Source organism: Urocampus carinirostris, chromosome 1 (assembly GCF_059441175.1).
Source record: "Urocampus carinirostris isolate Australia breed hairy pipefish chromosome 1, RoL_Ucar_1.0, whole genome shotgun sequence".
Classification (NCBI taxonomy): Eukaryota; Metazoa; Chordata; class Actinopteri; order Syngnathiformes; family Syngnathidae; genus Urocampus; species Urocampus carinirostris.
This window is the reverse complement of record NC_142349.1, coordinates 56,414,102-56,435,989: the sequence shown is the minus strand read 5'-3', so window position 1 is coordinate 56,435,989 and position 21,888 is coordinate 56,414,102. Positions and strand designations below refer to the sequence as shown.

At 39.5% G+C, this 21,888-nt stretch overlaps 1 protein-coding gene across 2 annotated transcripts in view; it reads right to left on the bottom strand.

The window, feature by feature from the left end:
* Positions 1–21,888, bottom strand: part of gpc5c (glypican 5c) — a 216,971-nt gene that overhangs the window by 107,716 nt on the left and 87,367 nt on the right. Inside the window, exons 4-6 of one of the 2 annotated variants that reach the window (XM_088346410.1) lie at positions 8,612–8,772; positions 5,511–5,567; positions 1,581–1,703 (exon numbers count right to left, since the gene is read on the bottom strand). In XM_088346410.1, coding sequence (XP_088202536.1) covers positions 1,581–1,703; positions 5,511–5,567; positions 8,612–8,772 — 341 coding nt within the window. The remainder of the gene's footprint in view (positions 1–1,580; positions 1,704–5,510; positions 5,568–8,611; positions 8,773–21,888) is intronic. The other variant, XM_088346415.1, reaches the window with a different exon arrangement.

Sequence of the window (21,888 nt, the reverse complement as noted above, 5' to 3'; positions counted from 1 at the left end):
CTTGCTCAGCAATAAATGACTTCGGATAATGGATCACGGCCATAACAGAACATTTCATTTTAGTCAAGCCACAATGGCACGCTTCACCAGAATATATATAAAATAAAAGCCTCTGCTTTCAGCAATGGTTGTTTGGGGATAATGATCAAAGCCACAACCATTACAGGTACGTAGGAAGGACACACTTCCTGAAAAAAAATGCCTTGTTTGTCCCCACTCACTGCAATATGGAATTGGGGATAAAGGATCAGACCTGCACGAGTACAGTTCACTTTATGGTGGACATGACAGCCAAAATGCTTTAGGCCTGATAAAAGTGCGCTCTGCCAGTCCCCCAGCCATATTTATGTGATTAGGATTATGGATGGCGACCGCCCTAGTGCAGTTCACTTTTGTTGGGTTTATGCATTCCGTAAGGTGATTATGGTCCTCATTAACCACAATAAACAAGGGATTGATGTATACGCTAAGACTACAGGCCTTAGCAACCACAGTTGAGCAGTTTCGATTTGTAAACATTTATTTTGTGTGCGGAGTCAATAAGCCGGAGTTGAATTCCCTATTATTATTTTACTTTGGCAAATCTACAAGTCTGACTTGTTTGTTGCATTAGACCAGGGGTGTCAAACTCATTTTAACTCGGGGGCCACACGATAGAAAAAACTTTCTGTCGGGGGCCGGACTAGCAGATTAAAGAGAAAAAAAATGAGGGATAAAGAAAAAGAGAAAGAGGAAGGGAAAAGAAGAGAGAGGGAGGGACAAAGAAAGAGAGAGACGGAGAGAGCGTGAGAAACAAAAGAGATAAAAAGAGAAGTCGTGAGAGAGGGGGAAAGAAAGGGAGAGGAAGAAAGAAATCCAAAGAGAAATAGAAAGACAGAAGGAGAGAATAGATAAAAGAAAGGGCGAAGGGTAGGAAGAGAGAAGGAGAAAAGAGAGAAAAGGAAAAAATGAAGTTAGAGCAAAAAAGTTAAAAAGACACAGAGAGAGAAAGAGACAAAGAGCAACAAAGGAAGATAAAAAGAGAGACACAGAGAGTGAAAGAGACAGAGACAGAGAGTGGGAGAAAAGGGGTGGAAGAGAGAGAGAGAGACAGAGAGAGAGAAATGAATACAAGTACAGTGTCTTTTGTTCGAGGCAACATCAAGTGGACATATTTCAACCTGCAGCTTGTTTTTCTCTTGCGCTTCTCTGAGTGTTGTCTCGCGGGACAGATTCAATCCCTTGGCGGGCCTGATCTGGCCCGCGGGCTGCCTTTTTGACACCTGTGCATTAGACTGTGCTGACTAACGCACCATCATCATCAATTCTCTGTTACTCCTGTTTTCCAGTCACTATTCACTCATGTCTTAAAAAGTGAACAGCGAAATTGTGCAGTGTAGCAGATACAAGGTAGATATTTGTAATCCTAACCAAACATTTTCTAAAAGTAGATTTTTTAGATAGCATTTTAGATGTCTGGGCAGTTTTACTCCTGTTGTATCATTATGTTACCTGTCTGGATTTGTAAAGAACGTAAATAGCCCAGAATTTAACAAATGAAAACCATAATCTAATAAAATGCCTCTCAGTTAATTTGATACCTTTCCACCACTTCATCTCCGCTCCAGCAGGTGGCGTCGTCCACAACGTTCTCCCCTTCGCACAACATCTCCGGCAGCGCCGAATAAAAGGACTTGTAGCGCTGAAGGTACATCAGGAAGTCCCTGAGAAGATAAACATTGTCAGCTTACTCCCAAAATGGAATTTGGAATAGTATGTGTGTATGTACGTACACATTTTGATTTTTTTAAGGAAATATGTGAAGGAGTGAAACCGTAAAAAGCAAGCCGCGAGTGATTACTGTACATATACATATTTAGTACTTTGATGTCTTTTTTTTTACATTTATTATTTTTCAAACAGATGTATTTTTTTAATAATAATAATCCATCCATCCATTATCTGTGCCGCTTATCCTCAGTAGGGTTGCAGGGGTGCTAGAGCCCATCCCAGCTATCTTCGGGCAGTGGGCATGGGACACCATGAACTGGTTGCCAGCCAGTCGCAGGGCATAATAATAATGATTTTTATTATTATTATTATCATTATATTTCTAGTAAATGTATCCCGTTTTATGTAATTTTACACATGTTTTATTTTTAAAACCATAACTGGTGTCAAACCAAGAAAAAAAATAGATTAAACAACCAAAATTGGCTCAAAAAATCTACCAATCAACCTTCTGGAACATTATTAGGTTGTCACAAATCAAGTGGTGTGACAAAGTATTTGCCCCCTTCCTGGTTTCTGTGTTTTTTTGCATCGTTATCGCAAAAGGTTTTAGGTCATTAAACCAATTTCAATATCACTTAGAGAAAACCCAAAGAAATACAAAACACAGTTTTGAAATGATGACTTAAGACACAACAAAAGATCTGATGTGAAACAGTAAATGCCCCCTTAACCTAATAGCGGGTTTGGCCACCTTTGACAGCGATAACAGAAATAAAACATTTACGATAATTGGTAATGAGTCTTATCACAACGCTGTGGATGAAATTTTGCCCACTCTTCTTCGCAAATTGTTTCGAACGTGCCATATTGGGGGCAGGGGGTTCTAGCATGAACTGCCTGTTTGAGGTCATTCCACAGCATCTCAATAGGATTTAAATCTGGACATTGACTTAGCCACCCGAGAACCTTTGTTTTGTTTTTGTTTTTTGAGCCATTCAGGGGTGGACTTGCTGGTATGTTTGAAATGTTTGTCCTGCTGTAAGATCCAGGAGTGCTTCAGTTTCAGGGCACAAACTGATGGCTGGACGTTCTCCTTTAGGACCTTTTTATATTATTTCGTCAACCACAGGAAGTTGACCATGTTCTGATACAGCAATGAAGCCCCCAGACCGTCACACTCCCACCACCATGCTTTACGGTTGGCATGTTGTTTTAGTCAAACGCTGTGTATTTTGTAATGTGCTCCACACATTCTAAAAAATTCAATCAGAATGTTTCTCCAAAAGTCTTGAGGATTATCAAGATGCTTTTTGGCAAATGTGAAACCGCTCATCGTGTCCTTGTGTGAGACCAGTGGGGTTTTTGGCTGGAAACTCTCCCGCGGATGCCATTTTTGGCCAGGGTCTTTCTTATCATGGAGTCATGCTCATTGACCTTAACTGAAGCCAGCGATGCCTGCAGTTCCTTGGATGTTTTGAGGTTCTTTGGGAACATCCTGTGGGAGCTGTCATTAGACTCTTGGAGTAATCTTAGTTGGTCAACCACTCCTGGGAAGGTTTGCTACTGTTCCCAGTTGTCTCCATTTGGGGATAACAGCTTTGACTTTGGGTCGCTGGAGCCTTGGAAATGGGTTTGTGTTCTTCTTGTACTTTTTTTAATCCAACTTCTTCTGGATTTTTTTTTGCATGCCAATTGTGTTCTTGAGATTTTTTTAGCCCAATTCACTTTGTCGAACAGAGTCAAGTTCGGTGATTTCTTGGTTCAAGACGAGGGTGGCAATCAGAACTGATCTCAGCTTTCCCAAAATGGTTGTTAGACACAGGAACTTCTTTTCACATACAGCCAGACTGGTTTTGATTTATTTTGCGCCTTAATAAATTGACTCAACCTTTCAAAACTGCATTTTGGAATTCCTTGGGTTGTCTCTGTGTAATATTGAGATTGGTTTGATGATCTAAAACCTTTGCGAGTGATAAATATGCCAAAACAAATAATTCAGGAAAGGGGTAAACACTTTTTCACAGCACTGAAAGTATTACTTATTTTGTTATTTGAATCCAGCCCAGCAATTATTCACCGTCCTCAGTCCATTTCGAATGTCTTTTTTTTGTTTGTCCATGGGAGAATAGGCGTCGTCATTCAAAGCCGCCACAAAATACATCCCATAACTGATTCCTTTAGCAAATCCCTGTTTGTCGACAGCGACGCCATGAAATCGGGGGGGGAAAAGGGAACAATGAAGAGGAGTGATAAAAGATTGCAATTATTTACGTCTCCTTCAATGGAAAAGGGAACGTTTTATGGCAGGAACATGACCCCAAAAAACGGGAGCATCACCAGCCACGCCGGGTTTTGCCCTCTACCGGTTGCTAAGCGACACCACAATGGAGGCAAGATTAATGCCGGGCTCTATACAAAGCGCCAGGCTGGCTTTATTTTAACTTGGGAGCGTCCACAAGTTGAACTGATGCAGAGTAGACTTCTTTATTGTTGATGATTCGGGTTCAAATCCAGTCAAAAGAAATAAGGAGGATTTTGTGGATTGAAAAGGAAGCTTTTTTTGACAATATTAATTGAATTTTGCAGTCAAAGGTAATAGAAAATGTCTCATAAAATTAAAAAGAAGTTGTTAAGTTTGGTGATACATTTTGCTTATTTTCAAGGTTTTACTTTTTTGGGACATTACAAAATATTTAAAGTAATGTTTGTATAATTTTGGAAAACATAAACCTGAAAAATTGCAAATTACATGCAAAATATGGCAAGTCTTTCCTATTTAAGATTTCTTTCGCCCCAGTGCTTCATTTTTGACCACTAGATGGATTGTATTGTTTAGTGTGAACAAAAACCAGAGCCACTCAGCACAACAGACGATTCGCTCGCTCATTCACACCTAGGGACAATTTGGACCGGCCAATTACCCTGACATGCGCCTGGAGCTAACCTACCCAACCACGGGGAGAACATGCAAACTCCGCACAGGAGGTTTCGATCTCATGACCTCAGAACTGTGCTTCGGACGCGTTGACCACTCATCTGCCGTGACGTGTGCGACACAGTTCTGAGGTCATGAGATCGAACCTCCTGTGTGGAGTTTGCATGTTCTCCCCGTGCTTGCATGGGTTTCCTCCGGGCACTCCGGTTTCCTCCCACATTCCAGAAACATGGATGTTAAGTTAATTGGCTGGTCCTAATTGTCCCTAGGTGTGAATGAGCGAGTGACTTGTCTCTTCCTGCGTGCCCTGCGACTGGCTGGCAACCAGTTCAGGGTGTCCCCTGCCCACTGCCTGAAGATAGCTGGGATGGGCTTCAGCACCCCCGCGACCCTACTGAGGATAAGCGGTGCAGATAATGGATAAATAAAGTATGTATAAATGAACTTATTCTGAAAATTATTTTACTCATTTAAATACATTTTAACTTTATCGTAACTATTAACTGCTTCAAATAATATTTAAAATGTGCTTTGATTTATATTATTTTATCGTTAGTCTCTTTTAAAGAAAAAAGTAAGAACAGAAAATATGGGAAAACACATTACATATGACATGCAGACCTATTTTAAAATAGAATTTCCCACCCTTAAAAAAACGGAAAAAAAAACATAGCAAAAAAAAAACCACAATATGTATTATAAAAAGCATCTTCAAGAAACAAAGGAGGTACAAAAAAAATGAAAATATTCAACACAGTCTTGTTTTACGTACATACCCATAAATGGCAATACATGATATCTTTGGAAAAAATGCAAACACAAAAAACAAAATGTGTGAGTTTGTTGCCGATTGCATGCTTACCTAGAGAGCGTTCTGAGACTATGTTTATTGTTCTTGGAAGGTTTCAGTGGGCGCGAGCTGGGAGTGATGGGAGTTGGAGTCCCGGTGAAATTGATGCAAGCAAGGAGGATGTGGGGCAAGTCAAAAAACGGTGAGAAACAGAAAACAGAAATCAAAAGCATAACAATGTGAGGTAGAAAAAGACACCCGTGCACATGCAGAAACAGAAATTGACACCCAATAATAATCCCAACAACATTATAACAACATTCCGATTACATGCAGTAGTTATCAACCTTTTTTGGATGGGGTGAAGAAAACACATTTCTCCATCCCAAGGTTTTTTTGGGGTTGCGGATATAAAATTAATCTGATGAAATCATATCAAAGACATGCCTTGCAAAAGTATTCAGCCCCCATTGAATTGATCAAAAATGTCAAATATAAAGCAGAGACCAAACATGTCCGCAGTAAAACAAAAATGATCTGATATTTAAAAGTATATTCATGCATATTTATGTACACATGTACAATTATAGGTATATAAATCAAGAGTGTATGTTGTCTTTAGTGTTCTGGATTGAACTAGGCCCAAGAAAAAGGGTCCGTCGGGCTGTGTTACTCTGCATTGTTTTTCGACCCTCTCGTGAGTCGATTCCTTATTTTCTTCCAATTGTATTTCTTCTTAATATATAGATTTTAAAACAATCCACCCGACCTTCACAAATGGGTGTGCTCTCCTCTCTTGCATGTGTAAATCAAACTTGAGTATTGTTATCTTTGTTGTGTTAAATTGAACGAGGACACCTGGAAAAGGACTCAACAATCTGTCTTTCTCTACATTGCCTTTTTTGACCCACTAGTGCAGGGGTGTCAAACTAATTTTAAGTCGGGGGCCACACGATAGAAAAACGATTCTCTCAGGGGCCGGACTAGTCGTTTGAGGAGAAAGAAAAAAACATAAAGAAATAAGAGGAAGAGAGGGAGAAAAAAGAGAGTGTGTGGGACAAGGAAAGGGAGAAAGAGAGAGAGAGAAAGTGACAGAGAGAGAGAGAGAGAGAAATAGAGAGAGAGAGAGAGAGAGAGAGAATGTGAGAAACAAAAGAGATGAAAATAGAAATAGTGAGAGGGGGAAAGAAAGAAAGAAAAATAAATAAAGCCAAAGAAAAATTGAAAGAGAGAGAGAGAGAAAGGGAAAGCAAGAGAAAGAGAAAAGAGAGAGAAAAGGAAAAGGGAGCAAAGGAAGGTAAAAAGACACAGAGAGAAAGAGACAGAGGAACAAGGAAAGAGAGACAGAGAGAGAGACAGAGAGAGAGACAGAGTGAGAGACAGAGAGAGAGACAGAGAGAGAAACAGAGAGAGAGACAGAGAGAGAGAGAAAGAGAAACGCTTCCCTCAGCGTTGTCTCGCTGGTCGGATTGAATCACTTAGACTCTGGCGCTTCATCACTTTTGCTGCTGCTGGACCTTATGCTGCTTTTGACACAGTGGACCATAATATCTTACTAGAACGGTTGGAAAAATGGATTGGTCTCTCAGGAACTGTCCTCTTATGGTTCAGATCCTACCTCTCGGATAGGACGCACTGTGTTAAATATGGCGAAATGACATCTGAGCCCTTTAGTGTTACCTGTGGTGTTCCGCAGGGTTCAGTGCTTGGCCCCCTTCTTTTCAGCATTTACAAGCTCCCATTAGGTGATATTATTCGCAAGTATAATATCAGTTTCCATTGTTACGCAGATGACACTCAACTCTATCTCCCGATGGAGGAATCTGCCACACTAAACTGCGCAAATTTGGAGGCTTGCCTTACTGAGATAAAAGAGTGGATGTCACTCAATTTCTTGTGTCTTAACTCTGAAAAGACCGAAATGTTAGTTATTGGTCCATCTAAATGCCGCGACTTATTCTCTAAAACTGCTGTGAACATTGACAAATGTCACATCACACAGAGTGACTCACTTAAAAATTTAGGTGTCACATTTGACCCCGATCTATCCTTTAAAACACATGTGAAGAAAATTATTAGAACCGCTTTCTTCCATCTTCGTAACATTGCTAAAATTAGTCCTATACTGTCTCAGTCGGATGCGGGGATTATAATTCACGCGTTTGTTAACTCCCGTCTCGATTACTGTAATGCACTACTCTCCGGTCTTCCGATGACCAGACTCAAGAGTCTTCAGCTGGTACAAAATGCCGCAGCGAGGCTTTTAACTAGGACAAAAAAGTCCGATCACATCACCCCAATTTTGGCTAACCTGCATTGGCTCCCTGTTAGCCTAAGATGTGATTTCAAGGTTCTCTTATTATTATACAAAATCATACATGGACTTTCCCCCTCATATCTTTCAGATCTGATTTCCCCCTATGTCCCGGTCCGAAGCCTTCGTTCTGAGAGCGCCGGTCTTCTGGTGATCCCAAGAGCCAAGAAGTGTTCCGCAGGTTCGAGAGCGTTCTCCATCCGGGCACCGGTGTTGTGGAATGCTCTTCCCCCTGAGATCCGATCTGCAACCTCAGTGGAAATGTTTAAATCTAAGCTTAAAACTCACTTCTACTCTATAGCATATGAATAACCTACACTGCTTATGTGTAATAACATGTGAAGCCCATTGAGACTCTTTGTGATTAAGGGCTATACAAATAAAAATGACTTGACTTGACTTGACTAGCGGGCCTGATACGGCCCGCGTGCCGCCTGTTTGATACCCCTGCACTAGTGCCTCCGTAACAACTTTCTTTAAAATAGATTTTTTGAAGTACAGTTTTGATCATTATATAGATTTTAAATTCCTCCGTCCTACCTTCACAAATTTGCAAGGTTGCTCATTTTGCAAGTGTAAATCAAAATCGAGTGTTTGTCTTTGTTGTGCTGGCTTGACCTAGACATGATTCCCTCACAATTTTATTCCAATTTCATTTTTTGCAGTGCAGCTTTCATCATTTGACAACATTCCAAGTTCCTTATTCGCACCTTCGCAAGTGGGTGAGCCTGCTCCTCCTGCATGTATAAATCAAGCTTGAGTGTTGTCTTTGGTGTTCTGGATTGAACTAGGTCTGGGTTACCCGATTATATTTTTTCCCAGTGCAGTATTCATCAGTAGACAAATTTCTGCGTCTTACCTCCGCAAATGGGCAAGTTGACCCCGCCACTTCTCCGGCAAAGGTTTGAAAGGTGCAGAGGAGGAAAAACTGGTCGGGGTCTGGCTCGGGGTCGTAACCTCTGGTCCTGAGGGCCGCATGCCGATGGGGGCCCGTGTCGTCAGGCCACACACTTTGTCTACCTGCCGGGAAAACACATCAAAACACTTATTGGGCTAAGAAAACACTGCACAAACGGAGCGGTGGAGTCGGTCTCGTAAACCAGCTGACACCTGTTGACTTGATGGCTCAAGACTTGGATCTTAAGGTGGATTCTAGCACGGGCTGTTTCATTTTTTTGTGGAAATGTTAAATGCAGGGCATTCCATGTCGGTAGTGGGGGAATAGTAATGGGGGTGGGGGCATCAGGGTCAGCATGAAAGGAGGGTGGAAATCAATGACATCTCATCCGACTAAAAGCTGGTGCTCAACGTGATTTAGCGCTTTTCAATTAGGCAGAAGGACAGCATCATGATTCTTACAATCTGCAGTGGCTGAAGCCTGACTGAGGTTTTTGCTAAGAAAACAAGAAAAAGGCTGTACATGATGCAATGCGTATTTTACACTGTGATACTCCAAATTTTGGAACAAAACGTGAATTAGGATCTACTATTCGTATTGTCAAACAAACACTACTGACCGCCATTGCTGAGGTCCGGCTCATCTGTAAGGAGCAAGATGACACTGTACATTGAAAAACAAGTGACCAGATAAGGAAGATGATGTCTGAGTCAGATCAGGATGCTTCTTCTGCCACTGGTAACCATGAAAACCAGTACTATCTGTTTCATGGGAGGGAGAAAACCCCTACCCAAAAAAATGGCCTGGAGAAGGATTGGACGCCGCCAGGCAGTAGTTGCCCAAGACACCGCACAGGAAGTGGTGCCTCTACTACCCGAGCAGTTAAGGAAGCCTTGAACCATGAAGGATCGCCGATGAGTAATTCTTTTTTTTATATTGTTCTCTAGTAAAATATGACAAACATATTCTTAAAATTAGCAAAATTGTCTCATCTAGCAGATAGTAGATTGCTCATTTTATTGTTTTAACTAGTATATGTAAAAAAAGGTCTGAAATTAGCAAATTAATCTATGTTCTGCTCGATAATTTGTCGTATATAAGGATGATGCATTGTTGATTTTATTACGGAAATACTTTTAAATATGTTTTAAAAAAAAAAGGAATGTTTTGGACTGCAAACATTCTTACCACATTGCCAGATATACATTTTGTAGTTTTTAAAGAATATTCTTTTCTCCTAAAATGCACACTTTTAAAACTATCTATTTTAGATTGCCTTACCTAATAGATGGTAGATTGTTTTGTTGATTTTAAGTACCGTATTTTCCGCAGTATAAGGCGCACCTAAAAGTCTTAATTTTTTTTCAAAAGCTGACCATGCGCCTTATAATACAGTGTGCCTTATATATGGCTCGATATTAAATCGCAAGGTCTCGCAACTTAAGCAACAGCCGCCGACTCGATTTTCTCCCGAAAGTGGAGTGCTCCGCGGTGTATGCTGGCATTTATATACCGGGGTTTCATTGGCTAACCAATGTGTCAATCATCATTTAAATCGATCGCTATTGGCTAAAGTTATTCGGAGCCTCGGATGGGCTAGAGGGCCAAAACAAACCCTGCAATTGGCCGAAAAAGATGTGTCAATCATCAGTTAAATCGATCGCTATTGGCTGAAGTTATTCGGAGCCTCGGATAGGCTAGAGGGCCAAAACAAACCATGCAATTGGCCGAAAAAGATGACTCAATATCAAGCTTGCTAAACTACGCCATAAAGAAACATGTTTCATTAGTCTGTATTTGTAAATATTTTACTCTCCTGGATTTACTATACTCACGGTTGTAAGAAGAGCATGGTTGCGTATCATTATTGAACGTGAGAACTTAGGTGAGCTATGCGGCTTTATATTTTCTCGGTATCTTGTTTTAGAACGATCTTGATGTTTCTGTGATGAGTTGAGTGAATTAAACTCAATTCCAAGTGTTTATTGTCATATGCACAGTAAAGTTGCGAGCGAAAAAGAAAATAGAAACTAAGGAATGGTTGGCATTTCTTGAATCCCAAGACTTTAACCATCCGAATGATATATGAAATTATGCATTTGAGTGACATCGTACGGACACCGCATCCGGACGTGTCTACGACACGTATTTGCTTCTTTGCAAGCTTTGGGAATGTTAAGGGGGTAATCAGTTTGACTGAATCATCTGACTGTTTTGTCGACGTTCCCATTGTAGCGCCTTATAATCCGGTGCGCCTTATCTATGGAAGATATAGGACCAAAAACTATTTTTTGGGGGTGCGCCCTATAACCCGGTGCGCCCTACAGTGCGGAAAATACGGTATTTTTTTCTCATAGTGATAATACTTATAATAATAACAATAATAATAAGAATAATAATTATTCTTATTGTTATTGTAATATTTAAAATGAGAAAAATTCTGCGGGATAAGAACATTTTTCACATTCATGGCTAATTTTTTAAAGAAAAATAGCAGTGTCTGACACTCATGACAAAAAGTTAGTGGACACCAGGGCAGACGACTCTGAAAAGTTGCCTGCCCAGCCATAAAGTTGCCAGCCAACTTGAAACACAATAAGACGACCAATCGCAAAAAAAAAAGTATTAGGGATTGATCATTAGAATATATAACAGACTAACACTTTAAAATTAAGTTTATTAAAATCTACTAATAACATTCATTGCATGTATGTGACATCACTGTTTTCCATCTGCCATCAGTACCTGTACCTGTATTTACTCATCTTCATTCATGCAATGTTTGCGTTGCGTCGTCTGCCACAAGCCAGGTGAACTCCTCTTTTCACGATGCTTTAAATGTACGTTTACGTTTTGCAGCGTCATACATTTTGTCAGCTTCTTTTGTATCTTTCTTCTGGGGCTGAGGTTTTGGCCTGATTCCTAACCACTTATCAATTTTTCTTGTGTTCTCTGTGCGTCTACTTTGGAAAACGATATACAAATGGTAATGCTCAGGAGAGTCCGGAAGCACGAAGTTATTCAGTGCAGGCTTCTGATTGGCCGCAAGTTATGCAAATTGCCAAACGAACCGAAATCTCCAAACCGAACGAAGATTTCGAGATCGGAATAGAACAAAGATTTCATTTGAAAATAAATAAATAAATAAATAAAATAAAATAAAAAATAAAATAAAAAATGTTTTTTTCATTGTTGAAAAGTTGTCGGCCACCCGGGCAGAGACGTTGTGTAAGTTGTACACCCGACGTAAAAGATGCACGCCCCGATCATCCGGGCAGAAGTTATTTCAGATACTGAAAATAGTTTAAAATATCTTAAATTGATAACAAAATATGCAACATTTTCCGCCAATGGTGATAGAAAAAAAAACATATAAAATATATAAATTCAACCTATGAACGAGTTGCTTCAGTGCTATATTTTGTATGAAATGTATGTTTAGGGTTTGTATAAGTAACTTGTATTGTTTTGTACTAAAAAGTAAACATTTTGTAAAATAATATGCTCATCTCATCTCATTAGCCGTACCGCTTATCCTCATTAGGGTCACGGGGAAATAATATGCTCTATATAGACAAATAAAGTTGAGTTCAACTTACTTTTGGAAGATGCCCTTCAAGAAGTCCTACTCCCTAGTAAGAAGTGGCCGGAAAAAAAAGCGTTCCGAACACTTTCTCAACCACATCAAGCGATCTTATTTAACCTTTATTTCCAAAGAAATAGCTCACCTCTTCTTTACATGTTACACCAACCATATTGAATGGGAGCACGAGATATTTAACAATAAAAAGTTCAAAGTTCTTAGTGCGCTGGAGATACAGTATAGAATGTTTACACGCAAACTAGGAGGAGGAAGCACTACAGTAATGTCCTGTACTCGGAAAAAGGTCCACAGAATACAAAATCTAACCTACAGCAATGATATTTTTTGACATCCCCAAAAAAATGTTCGAATCCACCATTGTTCGTAAGTCGAATGGTCCTAAATAGGGGAGTGTCTGTCAAAGCAAATTCCTCAACCTAAGAGTATTATTTAAAAATCTGTTTACATGATAGTTCCTGTATTTTTGCTCATTTCTTAAACCAATATTGTTTTGTTTATTAAATAAAGTTTTTTTTCACACTGTCCCTTTAACTCAGTAAAATTTGATTCCGAAATTGCAAAATGTTCAGCCGATGAAGTAAGAATGATTTTTTTTTTCTCTGTGTAACATGGAAGCAACGTCGCGCGCACCACATGCGGTTTCAAGTTCAGATTCCGTTGGCGGCGTTGACTGGCAGTCGCCGGGTTTCTTCTTTTTTTTCTTTTCCTGGCAGCGTGTTCGTATGCGCATTTGTGGAATGTTTGCACTCGTATGCGTGGCACTCGCATGTGCGCCTGGGAGCCGTTGCAGCACATGTGAGTGTTTTATGGCTCCGATGGGGGTTAAGGTTAATGCAATAAAACAACCTTACCCGTGCCCCACGTCGGCCTACCCGCACGATTTAAGGCTGGGGGCCACTCAAAGACAAGTAGGAAGAAAAAGCAACACGTGGACAGCAAAAATCAAGTGTGAAAATACTTGCATCTATTTTTACACCTATGATAGGCCTAAAAGTCAACAAAAATGGGTCATTCTCTGTTTGTCCGCTTCTTTCTCATAACCTGATTTTGCTCTAAAATCTGCAAAATGTATTTAAAAAGTAGTTTAATTATTCACGTAAAGTGTTTGCAATCATCTAACCCGGGGGTGTCAAACTAATTTAGACTCAGAGGGCCACACGATAGAACAAACATTATTTGGGGGCCAGACTAGTTGATTGAGGAGAAAGAAAAAAGAGAGAAAGAAATAAGAGAAAGAGAGGGAGAGAGAAAGAGAGTGTGGAACAAGGAAAGAGAGAAAGGGAGGCAGAGAGAGAGAGAGAGAGAGGGAGACAGAAAAAGAGCGAGAGAGAGAGACAGAAAACGAGAGAGAGAGAGAGAGAGAGAGAGACAGAAAACGAGAGAGAGAGAGAGAGAGAGAAACAAAAGAGATAAAAAGAGAAATAGTGAGAGAGGGGGAGAAAGATAGAGAGAGAAAGAAATCCAAAGACAATTTGAAAGCAAGAAAGAGAGAGGGAGAGAAAAGAGGAGAGAAAGAGATACAAGTAGAAAGAGAAGGGGAATGTAAGAGAGAGAAAAGAAAGAGAAAAGGAAAAAAAGGAAGAGAGAGCAAAAGAAGGTAAAAAGAGACAGAGAGGAACAAAGAAAGAGAAAAAGAGAGTGAAAGAGAGAGAGAGATAGAGAGTGATGAAAAAGGGGAGGAAAAGTGAGAGAGAGAGAGAGAGAGAGAGAGAGAGAGAGAGCGACAGAGAGAGAGAGAGAGAGAGAGAGAGAGAGAGAGAGAGAGAGAGAGAGAGAGAGAGAGAGAGAGAGAGAGAGAGAGAGAGAGAGAGAAATACAACTACAGTATCTTTGTGAGAGGCACCTGGCTTTGGCAACATCAAGTTGACATATTTCAACCGGGCCAGATTAAATCCCTTAGCAGGCCTGATCCGGCTCGCGGGCCCCCAGTTTGACACCCCTGATCTAACCCCAAATTAAATAAATTTCAAATATTGATCAGTATTTCGAAATAGCTTTTTGGTGACACACATGCTCAATTGTATGCAATGTAATCAACTTCCTCAAGAGTTGTCTGTCCTATAATTCTAAAATCCTTGTTTTTCTTACATTTTTAAGTACATTACACTAAACTCGACTTCAATCATGCACCACTGTCATCCTCGAAGGGCGATTACCACTTGTGAGGCACCGTCTCAAGGTTTCTTAATTTCCTCGTGCCCTAGTTTAGAATTTTTCCTTACGCGCCTGTTGATTTAAGATCAGGCGATGGTATAGTTGTAATCGAGTGCAGTCCTTTGAGACATTTTGTGATTATGGGCTTAGCAAAAAAAAATGTGACTTAACTTGGTGGAATTTTAGAATTGTTAGAATGTGGTCAATAGGCGCCGCCGTGAGCGGCAGCCTTTCCAGCAGCTCCGTGTTATTTCGCTCTTTTTGTGATGTATTCTTTTAAGTGTCTGCTTCTATCTCCTGTGTTTTTTGTCCCGTTTAACAAATATACTTTGAATTCCTTTCTATCCTATGGATATGGGTTTTAACGCACAAAAATGCGTTTATTCGAGGAATCAACTCCTTGCTCTGAAGAATTCTTCTGCCGGCGTGATGAGGGGGCCTATCGTGGATGCAGAGACGGAGCTAAAGTGAAGGCTAGGCGGCTAGCGGCGTTATAAGCCTTTGGTACCGTCCGTAATCATGGTAAATCTGAACTCTCTACCAAATAAGACAGAAGAAGTGGCTGTGCTGGTAGAAAACATCAAATCGTACAGAGAGTGCAGTTTGCTGTGTTTTACGGAAACGTGGCTCCCATCTAGCATCCTGGACGCTAACGTAGAACTACCCGGCTTCTGCGCTGTTAGGACAGACAGAGACACAAAAGCCTGCAGGAAGCGGAGAGGAGGTGGACTCGCTATCTACGTGAACATGAGTTGCTGTAACCCTGGGAACAAATATTTCCAACTGTGGAACTTTTGGCCTAGCGTGTGACGTCATCCACTCCGCTGTTGCTAAACTATAACACAGCGCCCCGAGGCCATCCTGTTAATCTTTTAATAAACAACAAAAGGATACTGCTGGAAGTGTGAATTTCCCTACGGGGATGATAAAGTATCTATCTATCTATCCATCTATCTATCTATCTAATTGACCCCCAAAACGACTGCAATTCAATAAAAGCCATTTACAGCCATTTTGCCAGCCATTTTCTGTTGAGAGTAAGCTAGCTAAAAGTTGATCAGCAACAGAGCTACAGCTAGAGTACCTTGAAAAAAGTCCACCCTGATAGGTTTATGAATCTAACAGGGTAGAGTGGGGAATAGTAATTATAATAATAATAAATATGATCGATCTAATAAGAATATTATTACTTCATATCGTATAGATGTATCTGTTTATAAACGAAACATATATATATATATATATATATATATATATATATATATATATATATATATATATATATATATATAGGCAGCACGGCGGCGCAGTGGTTAGCGCATGTGCGGCACAGTTCATGTCTTGGGAACCTCCTGCGTGGGTTCAAATCCAGCTCCAGACTTCCTGTGCGGAGTTTGTATGTTCTCCCCGTGCTTGCGTGGGTTTCCTCCGGGCACTCCGGTTTCCTCCCACATTCCAAAAACATGCATTTCAGGTGAAATTGTCCCTAGGTGTGAATGAGCGAGTGAGTTGTCTGTCCCGGTGTGCCCTGCGATTGGCTGGCAACCAGTTCAGGGTGTCCCCTGCCCACTGCCTGATGATTGCTGGGATGGGCTCCAGCACCCCCGCGACCCTACTGAGGATAAGCGGTACGGCTAATGAGATGATAATGAGATATATATATATATATATATATCTCATTATATATATATATATATATATATATATATATATATATATATATATATATATATATATATATATATATATATATATGCATACATACATACATACATACATACAGACATACATATATATATATATATATATATATATATATATATATATATATACACCGTATTTTCTGCACTATAAGGCGCACCGGGTTATAGGGCGCACCACGAAAAAATAGTTTTTGGTCCTATTTTTGACATAAACTAAGGAATGGTTGGCATTTCTTGAATCCCAAGACTTTAACCTTCCGAATCATGGAACGATGCATTTGAGTGACATCGTACGGACACCGCATCCGCACGTGTTCTCGACACGTATTTGCAAGCTTTCGGAATGTTAAGGGGGTAATAAGTTGGACTGAACTATCCGACTGTTTTGTCCACGTTCCCATTGTAGCGCCTTATAATCCGGTGCGTCTTATGTATGTCACAAATAGGACCAAAAACTATTTTTTCGGGGTGCGCCCTATAACCCGGTGCGCCTTATAGTGCGGAAAATACGGTAACAGGAAAATGAGAAGAGGAGGAACTACATGATGATAGTCCAGTTGTTGCTCCAGTCTAATGCAAAAAACTAGTCACACTTGCATATTTGCAAAGGTAATAATAGTAAATTAATTAATAAATTAATAGTAATTAGTAAATTAAAATAGTAAATGAATAGTAAATTAAGTTCTCGCCGTACATAGCTTATAGCGAAAGCTGATTGACTTCTGACATGAACAGACTAAATGTCACACAAAAAAGTTAACGAAATAAAACAGGTTTGTAGGTAGTTAGCACGGTAGTGTTTGCACATTATTATAAGCCAAAGTCCAGCCAGCAGCTAACAAAAACCTGCAAATAAATCAACGAATGAACTTTGGAGAAAATGACTTGCTAGTCAGAACTTGACTGAGAACCTGTTTTGAAAGTGTCCTTCATCTCCTTGTTTTTAATGTGCAACCATAAAAATAGTCAGATGTGTCATGCACAAACTCCGCCCCTGAATGAAAGCCAGCTTCGAATGGCTCCCTTCACTTTTGATGTGACACGGCTACTAAATTGTTTTTTTGCCGCCTTTTTTCGGGTTTTATATTTTATGTTGGCGAAATCGGAAAAAAAGCTGTGTTGCTCATTTACAGCAGAAAAATCTGTAGTCCCGAAAAATGTGGCGCATCCCTCCTATCCATTTATTAAAAGACCTGCCAACTATTGAAATTCAAGTTACAAATTTGGAAAAATAAATCCTGGCAGAATTTAAGAGAGTTTTTTAGGTTTCAAGTGATTCGTCGACAATGATATCGCTTAAAAAACTGCAATAGAAATTGATATCTTTCGATGGAATTCTGTTTAAAGATGCACTGGAAATGTATTAAACTAACCTTTGTACATAAATCAATAGAACCAACTAAAGGAGTAAAAATGAACGTTGCTTCATTTCTATTTGATTTCCTGTACATTTTATATAAAAAAAAACCCCGCTTATTTTATAATTCACTATAAACTGGCGTAGTCAACTATGGAAGCTTCTTAGCAGTGTCTGAAATAATGTCTGCCCGGACGCCCGGGGTGTGCATCTTCTACGTCGAGCATACAACTTACAAAACGTCTCCGCCCGGGTGGCCGACAACTTTCTCAAGAAAAAAATCTTTCGTTTTTTTATTTTATTATTTTCTTAGACAGGATGGAATTATGGCTTGTTACAAACATTTGCTTTATTCCGATTTCAAAATGTTCGTTCGGTTTGGAAAATTCGTTTTTTTTAGCAATTTGTATACTCCGTAGCCAATGAGAAGCCTGCATCGAAAACTTTGTGCTTCCGGACTTTCCCGAGCCTTATAAGGTCGTGCATTTGCATATCGGTTTCCAAAGTAGACGCACAGAAAACACAAGAAAAGATTCAAAAGAAGCTAACAAAATTTATGACGCTACAAAACGTAAACGTACATTAAAAGCATCGTGAAAAGAGGAGTTCACCTGGCTTGTGGCAGACGACGCAACGCAAACATTGCATGAATGAAGATGAGTAAATACAGGTACATACTAATGGCAGATGGAAAACAGCGATGTCATATACACGCAATGAATGTTATAAGTAGATTTATAATAAACTTAATTTTAAAGTGTTGTTCTGCTATATATTCTGATTATCAATCAATAATACTTTGCAACAATGTTTTTTTCTGCGATTAGTCGTCTTATTGTGTTTCAAGTTGTGAAAAATGGGGCAGGCAACTTTATGGCTGGGCAGGCAACGAGTTGTCTGCCCTTGTTAAAAGTTTCAGACACTGGTTTTGGTAAGTCTTTTATCATGGAATCTCATCTCATTAGCTGCACCGCTTATCCTCAGTAGGGTCGCGGGGGTGCTGGAGCCCATCCCAGCAGTCATCGGGCAGTGGGCAGGGGACACCCTGAACTGGTTGCCAGCCAATCGCAGGGCACACGGGGACAGACTACTCACTTGCTCAGTCACACCTAGGGACAATTTGGACCGGCCAATCCACCTGAAATGTATGTCTTTGGAATGTGGGAGGAAACCGGAGTGCCCGGAGGAAACCCACGCAAGCACGGGGAGAACATACAAACTCTGCACAGGAAGTCCGGTACTTGGATTTGAACCCACACAGGAGGTTCCCAAGACCTTAGAACTGTGCCGCACAAGCGCTAACCACTGCGCCACCTGCCTGCTGCCTTATAATGAAATGACTGAAGTAAAAATATTTGAACTGCTTATTGGTAAATTGAAACAAGAACAAATTAATTGTACAAGTAAGTGTTAAAAAAAGATTTAAAAAAAGAGAGCAAGAGAAGTCTAGGACAACACACTCAAAGACGCCAAGTTAATAAATGAGCAAGAGGGGATTTGTGTCCACAGACTGAGTGACACTGTTTACCCCTCGCAAGTGTTTGTGAGTTTCTGTGCACGTTTCCGAGACAAATCGCAATTTTTTATACGTCTCTTCTAATCCGTATCGTTTTTCATCTGTCATTTTGTGACGCTTTGCTATTCTTAGAGACAAAAAATGTAAACATCCAGGAGAAATACGACTGTCAACGGGAGGTCATTCGCAGTTCTGGTTCAATTACCGTCTTATTTTCACAAAAGGAGATGGGCCAAAGAGCAGGCCGGCAAAACCAAATTCAAATTGTTTATGTGGTTAACAAAACACGGGAATATAAACCGAATGCAGCGGTGTATACGCAGGAAAAATCAGTTGATAGCTTTGGAATTTTCATCGTTATGAAAACAACAGTAACCCCTAAATCCTAAAATTAATTCGGGATAAAGGTTTTTTATTTTGTTCGGGTTTTTAGATCCGTTTTTTTCTACGTTTTTAAAGCTATTAGAAGTTAGCTTTGAAAAAAACAATCAAGTTAAAGCTTGGTCGAGAGTTAAAGAGCTTTAACTCTGGAGCTCAAACAGCTTTATAAGTCAGGGTTGAAGAAGCGGAGTTAATGAACTTTAACTGTGGAGTTTTATTCCGGAGGTTTTTGCTTTACATCGTATCAGGTGTACCTTTCGAAATTGTTGAATTTGTATTCACTTTTAAAATGAGTTGTTGGGAGTCATTTTATATATATATATATATATATATATATATATATATATATATATATATATATATATATATATATATATATATATATATATATATATATATATAAATATATATATATATATATATATATATATATATATATATATATATATATATATATATATAATCTTTTTTTTAATGTATACTTTTTGCAGTTAAATCTTTAAAACTACAATGTTTTAATGCTTTGTCAAGAGTTGAAGCTGATTCAAACAGGTGTTAAAGCAGAAACTCTGAGATTTAAGTTTTAAATCTTAAACCAATTCAACCCGTTTTTCACATACGTTAAATATTTAAACTATTGTTAGGATTTGATCAAGTAATTTTACTTTGTAGATTTTTATTTATTTATCTTATCATGTTTTTCTCATTTTTATTGTATTTTCACATATTTAAAGCGTCATGGTGTTGCAAAATCTGATAAAGATTTGAAAGATATAGAGACAGATAATAAAGATGTATTTAAACATGAGAACGATTATATGCAGATGAAACAAAAATGTACATAGAAATATTTAGATATTTTATGAAATAATTATAAAGATTTTTATTTAAAAACATTCTAATTTGTTTCCTTTTTCAAAAGCAATGTCGGACTGCAAATATTGATAAAACATGTATAAAAAAAAAGAATAATGATATATGGGGCCCTTAACCAAAGCTGACATATATTTCAACTGAGACAATAAGGACATAAAATGTACACTGAGCGACAGGTTTGGTTAGTTGGTTCCCTTAACCACTAGGGTTTCTGTGGTGTGTCTTGGGCAAGTAGAACCTGGTGCGCCCACCCCTCTCCAGGCCAACATATGATTCCATTATCCGCACCGCTTATCCTCAGTAGGGTCGCAGGGTTTCTGGAGCTCGTCCCAGCCATCTTTGGGCAGTGGGCAGGGGGACACCCTTAACTTAAATATCCTAAAAATGTAAAAATATAGAATGCAATTGTAAAACAAAGGACATAAAATGTTGCGAATTTATGTCTTGAATAAAATAATAAAGACATACAACGAAAAAGTATTTTTTTATTTTATTTCAATCTTATTACTTGAGTTCTTACAAAATGGAGTCAGCACTGTTATACTAATTAAAAACAAATTATAGTCTCCAGTTCAGTTAATTGGCATTCAATCATTTATTTAATCTAATTAAATTCACTTAATTAAGTGCAAAACTTTCCTGGTCCAAGGAAAGAAACCCTGATACCAAGTAGACACACACAGATACCCTCACTCAAATTTCCTCTCACGACCGCCTAATCCTGAGGACAGATCGAGGGACAGCTTGAATTACGAGTGGGACGAGAACTTCGCCATAAATCAATTATCTCTCGAGCCGACGATTGCGTGCACGTGTCCTTCTGTCTCGCCACCTGTTTGTCCTTGTTTACCTTGTCCATTTCACATATTTTATGGAACATTCTTCCTGCGAATGTCCGAGGACAGTTAGCAATGAAGGACAGAAGGCAACCGAAGGAACGTGATGCGCCGACACGTCCGGACACATCAACGGAGTGTACGTCGGTTATATTTATGACCATTTGTAGCAAGGTGTCAACGTATCTGTGTCTCTTAAGTGTATCATCGCGAGGAAAGTGCGTGAAAGACGAGCTTTGACTAGCATAGCCCATGGCCATCCTTCCTCCGGGGGGAGTATTAGCTTACGGATAGCAATGGCGGTCTTGCCCTTCTTGTTTATTTATCCAGGGATTAGCCGGTAAAGCTGCGGGAACTTTCTCGGCCCTGTCTCTGTTACGTGGACCTGATACATGGTACCTCTTTATTTGAGCACCCTTAGACACCAGAATTTCGATGTACGAGTTTTATTTGAAACAAAAAATCTTGTTCTATGTAAGAGGGTATATCCATGCTACAAGCAGTCCCAGAGGCTACCACTAGAGGCTGCTTGAGACTGCTCATTGTCACAATCAGCCCGTTCTAGTTGGCGCATGCGCTTGCGACTATCAGAGGCTTTATCTGGCTCACTCGTTTTTATTACACAGAAAGTTTGTTTTAATCGTATTGCAAGACCTTTTATAGGAATGACGAAGTAGAGAGGAGAAATGGTGTGATGAGAGAGCTTGTTGAGAGGGTTTATGAAGATTTTCTGTGATGGTTTGGACATATGGAAAGAATGGATGGAGGCCGCTTGACTCAAAGAATACGTAGTGCAGAAGTGGTGTGAAAT